Consider the following 12,702-nt stretch of genomic DNA (forward strand, 5'->3'; position numbering starts at 1 on the left):
TGTAAGAGCTGAAACTAAAAAAAAAAAAAAAAAGTTTCTGAAGTTTAATGTTATTTTTAATCTAATTAGTTAGTTTACTGAGATATTTTGAGATGATATTTTATTTCATTAGGTTGGTTGATTATTTGATTTCTTATTTGGGATAGATCTCCTTTTTTAACCTTTCAATTTATCTATTTGTATTCCTTATTGCTGTCGGTCAATGGCTGTCTCATATAACAGAACAAACTTTCTTTATTTAGCCCTAGTTAACAACTAAAGCTTTAATTTGCTTTTATATTGCTTACCTCACATATGCATATACAGTACATAACAAAAGTTAAGAGGGGAAAAAAGCAAACACGTATATTAAAAAAAAAGGTAAAAAACTTTTCTGGACACTTTGGACAGATTCTGTCTTCTGGTCCATTTCCATATGTGGTCAGCTGAAACTCTCCCTAGTGCTGGGAGAGTTTTTTGATGGTGTAAAGCTAGCTTAATCAGTTCCTATGCCACTCTTCCTCTAAACCCAAGTAGAGGGTGTCACTGGAACATCTCTGAAGACCATTACCGGCTGATGTTGTAGGTTAGAAAGCACATTCATATGGGATTCTTTAACTTATGCTGTGGCTGGGGCTGGAGAGTCACAAGGCTGAGAATTAGGGCTTTCTTCATGGGGAAATTGACCGCATAGGTATACTGGAATAACTATTCTGCAGTAGCTATGTTCCCCTTCCTCCCCCAGGTGAACGCTCTGTGTGGGAATAAAAATGACTTTATTCTACAAAAATAAGCTATGCTGGTGAATTTCCCTGTGTAGACAAGCCTTTAGGGAGCAATAACAGTTCCCTTCCAGCCTGGCTCCATTCTCTTGCACTAAATTGATCTTGGCACAGGAAAAAATCTGAACCTTTAGAGGGAAACAGATACATTTTGAAAACATAGTGTAGATGGAAAAAAGAAAAGGAGTACTTGTGGCACCTTAGAGACTAACCAGTTTATTTGAGCATGAGCTTTTGTGAGCTACAGCTCACTTCATCGGATGCATAGCATATTGTTTCCGATGAAGTGAGCTGTAGCTCACGAAAGCTCATGCTCAAATAAACTGGTTAGTCTCTAAGGTGCCACAAGTACTCCTTTTCTTTTTTCTTTTTACGAATACAGACTAACACGGCTGTTACTCTGAAACCTGTCATAGTGTAGATGGTACATGGATTGATTAAGAAAGGAGAAGAACAAAGAGAGAATATTAATGGGCCCAGAACTTGTAATAATTCAAAAAATACTTACTTCGTATTAGTGTAACAAAAGGTTCTGCTCACTAGTTAAAAATTGGACTTTTGTCTTTTGGAGAGATTTCATATGAAGATGCAAAAACACACAACATATTTACTGTAAAATATACACATTGAACATAGGGCTTAAAAAAGGAGGGGGGGGGGGGATCTTTTTTGTATGTCACTTTCCCAAATTGTAAAATAGAGATAATGATATGTCTAGCTGGCAGCCGGTATCTAGCGGAGTGCCCCAAGGGTCGGTCCTGGGGCCGGTTTTGTTCAATATCTTCATTAATGATCTGGAGGGTGGTGTGGATTGCACCCTCAACAAGTTTGCGGATGACACTAAACTGGGAGGAGTGGTAGATACGCTGGAGGGTAGGGATAGGATACAGAGGGACCTAGACAAATTGGAGGATTGGGCCAAAAGAAATCTGATGAGGTTCAACAAGGACAAGTGCAGAGTCCTGCACTTAGGACGGAAGAATCCAATGCACCGCTACAGACTAGGGACCGAATGGCTAGGCAGCAGTTCTGCAGAGAAGGACCTAGGGGTAACAGTGGATAAGAAGCTGGATATGAGTCAACAGTGTGCCCTTGTTGCCAAGAAGGCCAATGGCATTTTGGGGTGTATAAGTAGGGGCATTGCCAGCAGATCGACGGACGTGATCGATCCCCTCTATTCGACATTGGTGAGGCCTCATCTGGAGTACTGTGTCCAGTTTTGGGCCCCACACTACAAGAAGGATGTGGAAAAATTGGAGAGAGTTCAGCGAAGGGCAACAAAAATGATTAGGGGTCTGGAACACATGACTTATGAGGAGAGGCTGAGGGAACTGGGATTGTTTAGTCTACAGAAGAGAAGAATGAGGGGGGATTTGATAGCTGCTTTTAACTACCTGAAAGGTGGATCCAAAGAGGATGGATCTAGACTATTCTCAGTGATAGCAGATGACAGGACAAGGAGTAATGGTCTCAAGATGCAGTGGGAGAGATTTAGGTTGGATATTAAGAAAAACTTTTTCACTAGGAGGGTGGTGAAACACTGGAATGCATTACCTAGGGAGGTGGTGGAATCCCCTTCCTTAGAAGTTTTTAAGGTCAGGCTTGACAAAGCCCTGGCTGGGATGATTTAGTTGGGGATTGGTCCTGCTCTGGGCAGGGGGTTGGGCTAGGTGACCTCCAGAGGTCCCTTTCAACTCAGATATTCTATGATTCTATGATATATCTATGCATCTTTGTAAAGTGCTTAGAGATCTTTGAATGACGATCTCTGTGCAAGTGCTGTCTTATTTTACAAATGGAGAAATTGAGGCACAGAGGTTAAGTGACTTACTTGATGTTCCACTTCAAATATGTGGCCAACCAGTAATAGCCCCCAGGGGCTCAATCCTAAAATCAAGGAAGTTGGTGAAAGCTTTCTTTGACTTGATTGGAAGCAGGATTGTCCCCGAGATCTTCTGCATCACAGTTCTCTGCCAAAAGATCATCCTTTGTCTTTAGTTACTTTTAAGCTTCACTTCTTCAGCTTTATTGGCTTGTTAATTTGTTGCATAAAAATTACATAATATAAAATATATGTTCTTCTGTTCAGAATTTTTTTTCTGTGAGGTTTGAGAAAGATGGATCTTATACTATACTTCTTATATTGATTAGGTCTGATACAGAGGAATAATTATAAGAAGAGTATTTGTTGTATTTTATAACAATAGATATTTGAGTAATTGTAACTCGTTTTACTTTGTTTTGTCTAGTTTTGGATTATTTGACCAAATATGAATCGTGTTAATTCATGTTTAATGTTTGCAGGGAATTCTGCCTTTGGACTATTTGAATAATAGTGCTCATTTCAAAGCTGAGAGCATGTTTACAAATGCTGTTCAGATTCTTGAGCAGTTTAAGGTAAGTAAATTAACATTCAAGAAAAAATTTGAAATGAAAAATATTTCATGCCACTCTATTTAAAAGGTACTACAGTATAGTATACACATCTAAGATAACATTTTGATGATGGCATATTGGAAGTCAGAGTAAAGGGAAATCACATGTACATACTATATGATATGAAATAGATAAAAAGCAGATCTATGTGAGATTGGAAATTTCTTCTTTAAATTTAAGAAAAACTTTAACTTTTTTGAATAATTTATTCTTTTTATTGTCCTGAGCATAAATGAAGTTCAGTAATGATTATTGTGCATTATACTGGTGTAGAGAATTTAATTTCTAAGAGTCCAGCTGGACCTTGGGTGTGTGTATGCAGCTCAAATTGAAGTTAATGAGAGCAGTGCTTACTTATGTGAGGGCAGAAATTGACCCTAAATTTAATTGTGATATCTGAAAAGATAAGGAGGTTGCTATCGATCATGAGTGGGGAATCTGTTTTCTATGCAACTGGGGTTGGAACATTCCAAGCTCAAAGTTCAGGGCCAATAAACAACTTAATCAGAAGGTAATAAGTACCTGTCTGCTCATGAAGCATAATGACCAGTAAGTGTTTCAACCAGTCTTTTTCTTTCTTTCCACAACACCATTATTTCTATAGTATTTATGGTGTTCGTCACCTTTTTTGCAGGTACATTCGCCTCTTTAGTTAATAGGGTGTTCTTATCTACCCTCCCAAAGTTGTTTCTGGTTCTTGGCTTTGAGTAACTTTTATCCTGTTTTTTTCTAGTGATAAATTTCCTGCTTGCTAGCTTATTTTTGAAGTCTTTTAGGGGCATAGATTGTGTGTGTTTGAAGGAAAAATAAGATAACTCAAAAATAATGGGAAGTAGCTCAGCAGCTTAAAGAGATGCCAAGTGGGTCCATTGACCATAAGTTTCCTGTGATGGACAGACCTGACCACTACTTGTATTTCCTGGGGAAGATTTTGTCTTGAATAGATGTGAGATATGTTAGAGATTGTTGCTTGAAGCTGTCAGATCCTGGGAGCAGTATACTAGAAATTCCTTTGCATCTTGTATGCATCCATTAGGCCCCAGGTCAAACTGGTGCAGGAAGCCTGAAAGATATTTTCAAGGTCTTCCATGCTGAATGGCCACGATTGCATCCGAGCCTTCCATTTTTGTGCACATCCAGTTTGAGAAGTCCAATAGCATCATTTCACATCTTTACAGCGGTGCATTAGTTCTTGTCTGTTGGAGTCAACACCGGTGCTTTGGTATGATCAAATCATTGATTTGATTCCTTGATTGTGTTTAGCTTTGACTCTGCTCAAAGTGGAACCACCCAGTAAACAATGATTATTTTTTCTCACCTTGTACATCGTGGAAGTCCTACTGAGAGAATTTCTGGTAGGTGGCTCACATTTGCTTGTCAATTGAATCTTTAGGGGTACTCTTTCAGCACTGTGCAAGGAGTTATAAGGAACTCTTAACTATTTACAAGAGTAGAAAACCCAAAACCCCATCCATTGTGGTAAAAATTTGACCGTTGTTGCTTTTTTACAGCATTAAGAACCTTTCATATATCAACCTAAACATTAATTTCTAGTTACGGCTTTTATGTTCATTGCTTTCATAATTTGTTTGCAGGTTAAGATGACTCAGAAGAAGGAAACTACATTATCATTTCTATTTGTACCTTTTCAGTAAGTGCATTTTAAATTTTTTATATTTTACCTGAATAAAAATTATTTTATTTTTCACTTTGATAAGTATTTCAATTATAAGTATTTGATAAGTATTTATGGGATAACAGACAAGCACTAACGCACAGAGATGCAGTCTCTCTTTCAAATGTACTGTGAGAATCTTCAAATCTTGCCCTCAGATATGAATGAGAGCTGTGCATGCTTATGAGAGTGGAGTTTTTCCTTAGAATTTATATTTTGGAAGAATTTAAACACATAACTTTTAATCATACTTAAAATAACATCAGATTTTAAAATATATTTTCAATCCAAGCACATACATTAAGATAACTTTTTCTGTCTATGGTATGGTTGAGTATTAAATAATAGATTAGAGACATTCTTAGGATTGCAGGAGTGTACAAAATGTGTGTTTTTTTCCAGGTTTGCTCCCTTTTATGAACAAAACATATCTATACATCGATTGTAGTGTATCTTCAAATACAGTTGCTTGAACATTTCCATTACAAAAGTGAATTTCAGTTACTAATAATGGTCTTGAATGAAATTTGGTGTGAATCTCAGGGAGCAGTCCTCTCCTCTATCCCTTTCCCTCCCCCCCCCCTCCCCCCCGGAAGTTTAATCAGAAGTGATTGAGCCATTTTTAAGCATGGAATGAGTAGGGGAAATGAAGATTTCCTGCTAAGAATAAATATTTGTGGGGTTTTTTTAAACAGCTGTTCAGCCTCAGCGAAAGGTATTGGGAAATTTTAAATTTAAAAGGCATACCTGTCTCATGAAAATTGGATTTGGATTGGCAGAGTTTTAAAAGTTTTTAAAACAGACAAAATTAATGCACAAAATATATTTTAAAAGTTTTTAAAACAGACAAAATTCATGCACAAAATATATCATTCTGAAATTATTAAAACTAAGAAAGTCTCATTCTTAAATTATTAATGCTAACAGTCTCCCAACATTCCATTGACAATGCACAGGTATGCAGACATAAATTGAGTGGAAATTTCAATTGATTAGAAGATATCTGATAATTCCACTGAAGTGGAGTGGAATTTTAGCTTTTATAGGTAAAAGACAGTGAGATATGATATGCTCCTTTTCTTATGACAGTTGGGTGTATGTATGTCACAGCTGAACTAAGAAGGAATTTGCCCATTGTGTGGATGTATTAGACTTTGGGCCATACATAGAAGGGGACCTGCAGTACACAACAGTTATGCCCCGCTTTCTCAAAACCTGCTTGCAGGAAGAGCAGCCCGTTGCAGCTAGCTGGTGGGGGCTTGGAACCAGAGTGGGCCAGCAGCCCCCCATCAGCTCCCCTAAGTTCCCTGTGCAGCAGCTGCCCAGCGGGCTATCAATTGCCGGGCAGTTCAGCTGTCCCTCCCCCCACAGCCGTGTGCTGCTCCTGCTTTGAACATAAGAATGGCCCTACTGGGTCAAACCAAAGATCCATCTAGCCCAGTATCCTGTCTACCAACAGTGGCCAATGCCAGGTGCCCCAGAGGGAGTGAACCTAACAGATAATGATCAAGTGATCTCTCTCCTGCCATCCATCTCCACTCTCTGACAAACAGAGGTTAGGGACACCATTCCTTGCCCATCCTGGCTAATAGCCATTAATGGACTTAACCTCCATGAATTTATCCAGTTCTCTTTTAAACCCTGTTGGAGTTGCTCCTGGGAGCCTCCTGTTTGCTGTGCAGGAGGTTAGGGGGAAGAGGGGTACTGATGTCAGGGTGTCCCCCTCCCCCTGCTCCTGTACCTCATCTCCACAGAGCAGGGGGGACATGACAGGGCGGCTCAGGATGGCAAGAGCTTGCCGACAGCAGCTGCTGTCTCAACTGGCTGATCTACTTAAAAAGGCAGTGTATTTAGAGTGGGGTCAGCATACTTAAAGGGGCAATGCATGTCTGTCTGTCTGTCTCACACACACACACACACACACACACAGTGTGTGTGTCTTTCTCACACACACATGCACCGCCGTGCCCCCCCACCCCGGCACTTTGGAAAGTGGAGGGAGTGGTGCGCTTCAGTGGGATAGCGTGGGTTCATCATCATGTTCGGTTTCCACAGGAAATGTTTGCAGCCACTGCCATGCATCTACTGAGTCTCCTCCCTCCATTTGTGCTTCCTTGTAGAGAGTGTGAGGTTACATTAACAACAATGTGTTAACCCTTGAGGGCTCAGCCGAGTGCTAGTTCATCATTTAGGAGCAAGGCATTCCCTGGGAAATATCCCACCCTCTGACTCCACCACCTCAACCAAACTTCACAATCATCATTGCTGTGTACAGTATTAACTTGTTTGTTTAAAACTTATACTGTGTCTGTCTATCTGTCTGCCTATCTGTCTATCTAAAAAAATTTCCCTGGAACCTAACCCCCCCATTTACATTAATTCTTATGGGGAAATTGGATTCACTTAACATCGTTTCACTTAAAGTAGCATTTTTCAGGAACATAACTACAACGGTAAGCGAGGAGTTACTGTAGGTTGTTTGTGCTTCTGACAATAATTTGCATTGGGGCTAGTCTGACTGTATACTCAGTTCAAGCTACTTTCTTCCCCAAAGGATTTCAGTCTTGAATTAGGCCCATGAGTTTGTCCTCAGTAATAATTAGTTCTGTATTCAGTTCTTGGAGTGCTCCAAAAACGTTTTGTCATTTGGAGCAGCTGCCTTTCCTTCAGGAAATGAGACTGACTTAACTGGAGTCTGTAAAATCCTAAGAGCTTTAAATATCTCTTTTTGTGTTGTAGATTAAATTTGCTAAATAAGATTCCTGTCTTTGTGGACAGAGATTTTTGCTGTGGTATTTTATACCACAGCTTCCTCAAAGGGAAAGATTCAGGATCTTTAAGCTCTCAGACCCCAGTCAGATAGTCTCAAAAGCATATTAAAAAGTTTTAATCAAAACTCTGATTAGAAATGACAGTTTTGTTATCAAAGTATTTGTGAATCCATGTGGAACAAAAATGCCATATGGGATGTAGGGGCATTCAGGTTTTTATTTCGGTCTGAATCTGCCATGAGGATATTTCCTTTGTTTCCTGTTTTTTTCCAGAAGGACCTGTCCAGTTCTGTATTATGATACTTTTATCTTACGTTATTGCTGAATGTACTGTTAGGAAGATATAAATGCTGTTCATTTAATGATAGATAAGTGTTTTGTATCTGTTTTGGTTTTTGAGTTTCAATCAATGTAAGTGGAAATCCCAGAGATATTTATAATTTAACAAATGGGGGGGAGGAGGGAGGATGATGTTCTTCCTGTTCTTCTTCTTTTTCTTTTATGCTGCTTTTCCTGGTGAGAGTTGTGGTGGCAGCATGGAGAGTAGGGAGGACCCAGACCTCCCTTTCCTCTGCAACAGATTCCAGGTCCCCCTGGGGATTCCCCAGCATTCCCAGGCCAGCCAGGAGATATAACCCCTCCAAAGTGTCTGGGTCGGCCTCCCGGAGGACATCCTTATCAGGTGCCCAAACCACCTCAACTGGTTCCTCTCGATCCATAGGAGTAGTGGCTCTGCTCCAAGTCCCCTGCATAGCTGAGCCCCTCACCCTGTCATGGAGGGTAAGCCCAGAAACCAGTGAGGTTTCTCTGCAGGGTGGCTGGGGAAAATGTTCTTTAAACTTAATATGAGCCTGTAGTAATTTTGTTGTATAGTCTGTTGCCCAAGTAACATTAAACAGAACAAACAATTGATTTCTTGAGATTCTCTTTAATAGTATCTGGTTCAGCTGATTCAGTAATAAATTCTAATCATAGATAACTTTCTAGGGCTCCTGTGTGTATTAAAAATAAACAAACAAAATGCCATAAATGTGCAAATTAGCATGCAAATAGCCTGCATGGTGAAAGGTTTTGGACTAGCACATGACAGTTTGTGGTATGAATCTTTTTAATCTTTCATCTTTACTATATTAAAGATAAATATTCTTGTCTTGCTGAAGTACTGAAGATGAGTGCACTCATCGACAGTCTGATGGTCTTTCCAACTTAATTCTGGGAGAGGAGAGTGAAAAGCCTGACCAGAATCACTACCCAACTCTCATAACAGTCCTAAATTTCCAAGAGTCGTCCACCTGGAAACTTACTGTTAGGCAGGTTACTTGACACCAGGGCTTGATTCTGCAGGGTGCTCATCACTTTGGCTCTGATCTGGCAAAGCACATGCTAAACACTAACCAGATGAGTAGCCTCATTGACTTCCTGGCTTAAAGTTAAACATGTGCTTAAGTGCTTGATTGGATTAGAGACCCTCTACTCAGCATCTTTCAGGAACGAGGCCCCAAAAGGCAGCATGACTATTGTCTTGCCGTGTATATATTATCAATAGTTGACGACACAGTACTTCTTGTTTCATAATTATTTAAATTGGATAAGATTTCACAAAAAGAGAGTACATTTTACTGCTATGTTAATATTCTATACTAGAAGAAAAAAATCCTTGGAGCTGAAAAAAATCACTTAACATTTTATGTTTATTTATATTTCCTCCTATTTTTGGAAATTGTGTTTGTGCAATTCATTTTCCACTAACTACCTTTTACAGGCAAAGCTGCCCAGAGGGGAGGGCAAAAGGGGCAGTTTGTTCCAGGCCCCCCATTTGAGAGGACCCTCAATCCATGGAATTTGAGTGAGTGGCATTGTGACCTGGCACACAGGGTTGCAGCACCTCTCAGGTTTGGCAACCATGGTCACAATGCTCAGAGAGGGGACCTGGGCCCAGCCCTGCAGGACAGAAACCTCCACTGTCACACTGTCTGGAGTGGCTCACAACTGTGAATGCCTACCACAGGGGAGACTGTCAGAAGACATGGCATATACCCCAAGCTGGTGGTATGTTCTATAATTAGATTTTATCAAGTCAGCAACAAGTGTGAACTCCTGGATCACTATACCAGTCTCACCATGGAGTCACACACAGTCCCCTTAGACTCTCCAGTCTACCTTGCCACCCAGACGAACTGAACTTTGTGATAATGGTCACTTAACCAAAAATCATACCACATCAGGTTGCTCCCAGTCCCAAGAGCAGTTATTGAGAGGTTAAAGCAGGTAAAATATATGTACAGATGAATAACAGTTTGCAATTCCAAATGATGCCAGTGATGTAGTAAACTGCCAGTTTCCCAGAAGTCTTTTCAGGGTACCCAGATAGTTTCTAGGGATTTCTGCTTTGCGTTGGTACACTTTCCTGTAAGAGTCCAGACAGTCCAGAGATGAAGGATCTTTCCTTGAATCCATATTTATAGCTTCTTTGGACAGAAAAAAAAACTGACCGTGGTCTCTACGAACATGAGCTTTTTCTTTAATTATGGTGACTGAGGAAGGCTCTTCGAGTTTTTGACCTCTGGTCATCAGACACAGTAGCTACTTGTTTTGGAATTAGCATTTTTCTGTTAAAGTCCTTCATTAGCATTCCACAAGGCTTCTCTGATGGGTTATGTAGTTAAAGGGATATACACAATGTAAATGTTCGCTGCTGCATTATAAAAGGTCACAGACAAGTGAAAACAATGCAAGTAACTTCCCAGTAGTTTTATGAAGTCTTTGTGACTTTTATGAAGTCAAATACACTCTTCTATCTTCAACAGTCAATTTGGTCAATACTAATACACAAATGAATTGACCTGAATACACTTTAGCATGACCTGGTCTGCCAGTGTCACAGCCAATATGGGGTGAGTGCAGGGCAGGCAACCACCACCCCCTCTTTGGGCCTTAGTTTTAGGGTGAATAAGGTGGGTTGCCTTGGTTTCAGATTTTGCCCAAAGCCCCCCAAAACCTCTGTGCAGCCTAGTCTACAGGCAGGGGTGAAAGTAAGTCTAGGGACTTACCAGTATGGGGCTGGGCTGGGGCTGGCTCTGGCCCCCGGAAGGGGTGGAGCCTCGGGTGGAAGGGGCGGGGCTGGGAGAGTCAGAGCCAGCCCCGGCCCACCCTGTACCGGCAAGTGCCTCCTTCCCCCCTCCCCCCCACCCCGGGGTAACAGCGGCAGCCGGGGGCTCTGGCAGTGGTTTCAAGGGCCCTGGGCCCTTTAAATCGTCCCCGGAGCCCCGCCGCTGCTTCCGCAGGGCTCCGGGGACGGGGCTCCAGCTGCTGCTACCACCCCGGGCCCTTTAAATTGCCATCCCAGCCCTGCCTGCTGGGGCTCTGGCAGCAATTTAAAGGGCCGGGGGCTCCAGCCGCTGCTGGGAGCCACAGGCCCTTTAAGTTGCGCCTGGGAAAGCCGATCCACCCCGATACGGCGCACCGGCTCTTGCCGGTACGCCATACTGGGGTGTACCGGCTTACTTTCACTTCTGTCTACAGGACTAGAGTTAGCAATAGCAAAGCTGGGACGGTTTGACCTCTATTCTGTCCCACAGACGAATGTGTCCCAATGCATTTGGTGTAAGAAATTATTAGTATATTGTAACTGGAAACGGTACAACTGCATCCCAATGACTCAAAATTAATTGAAAATATACAGTATTTGGAGATGTAAGTAGGGAGTTAATGTAGGATTTACACACAGATTGTGCTAATCTATGATTGCTCTTGTCTGCTGTTGCAGATAAGCAGGGTTCTGTGTTTGCATTCCCTCCAGGCACAACTGTCCTTCTCATTAAGGTAAGAATAATTCCCTTCCCCCACTATTCAGTGATGGATGGTGAATTTGTACAAAGGAGTTAATTGCACTTTTTTTTCTGATGCTAGAAATCAAAAAATTGCAATACAGAAAAAGAGCGCACACCAATTAAATAATCTACTTCCACCTAATTTACAGGGCTTTTGTGAGGCATTATTAACTAATGTTTGTAAAGTGCTTTGAGAGCCTCTGAAAGATATTGTAGAAATCCAAAATGTTAATATTATTCCATTTTTAGAATATTATTCATTTTAATGTATATTTTAAGCAAGTTAAAAGTCTGTATAGAAAGTTCTTTAATAAGTCCTTGTAAAATTATTTAAAATCACTTTTACAGGAAGTAATTGGATGGGTGTTTATATTAGACCCATACCACAAGGAACATGGATTTGAAATCTTTTTAAAGTTTTCCATATAACTGAATTTTCAGAAATTCTGGAACAGATCTGAATCAGAAATTTCTGCTTAAGAAATTCTGTATTTCCAGTTGGACTAGTCAAAAATTTTCTTTTGAAACTGTTGACAGAAAATTTAGTTTTTGATAAATTGAAAAGTTTAAAGAAAGCATCTGAAAATTTTGACTTCTCAACGAAAACTTTTTTTGTTTTGTTTTATTTTTGTCAAACTTTTTATGGAAAAAGAAACCTTTTTTCCAACCAGCTCTACTTTCCAGATATTTTGTTACAAAGTGCCCTGGGAAATTTGTATGTCAACTCCAGATTTCATGCTTCAAAGCTAGAGTCTTTGATATATTCCAGGGATTGGCAACCTTTGGCCCGCTGCCCGCCAAGGTAAGCCCCCTGGCGGGCCGGTTGTGGGAAGCAGCGGCCAGCACATCCCTCAGCTTGCTCCGTTTCCCGCAGCCCCCATTGGCCTGGAGCGGCGAACTGCGGCCCGTGGGAGCTGTGATCAGCCAAATCTGTGGACACGGCAGGTAAACAAACCGGTCCGGCCTGCCACGGGGCTTACCCTGGCGGGCTGCGGGCCAAAGGTTGCCAAACTCTGATATATTATGTGTTGCTGAATATAATAATATGAAAGTGTTGGGAGCTTTAAGACCCTTTAATCACATAATGTTGACACGGAGTCCAAACTCAATGAAATTTACTCCTATTTACATTAACTTTTGGCAATAGAGATTACATTGAACTGAAGCAAAAGTCTTCTAATTTCAACAAGTAGTCTATTGTCTAGGAAAATTGTGGCTAGCATGATGTT

At 40.8% G+C, this 12,702-nt stretch overlaps 1 protein-coding gene across 1 annotated transcript in view; it reads left to right on the forward strand.

Annotated features, from left to right (window-relative positions):
- Positions 1 to 12,702, forward strand: part of PIGN (phosphatidylinositol glycan anchor biosynthesis class N) — a 145,542-nt gene that overhangs the window by 68,850 nt on the left and 63,990 nt on the right. Inside the window, exons 11-12 of the mRNA XM_074944973.1 lie at positions 3,066 to 3,158; positions 4,793 to 4,848. Coding sequence (XP_074801074.1) covers positions 3,066 to 3,158; positions 4,793 to 4,848 — 149 coding nt within the window. The remainder of the gene's footprint in view (positions 1 to 3,065; positions 3,159 to 4,792; positions 4,849 to 12,702) is intronic.

The sequence above is a fragment of the Natator depressus genome, chromosome 2 (assembly GCF_965152275.1).
Source record: "Natator depressus isolate rNatDep1 chromosome 2, rNatDep2.hap1, whole genome shotgun sequence".
NCBI classification, from domain to species: Eukaryota; Metazoa; Chordata; order Testudines; family Cheloniidae; genus Natator; species Natator depressus.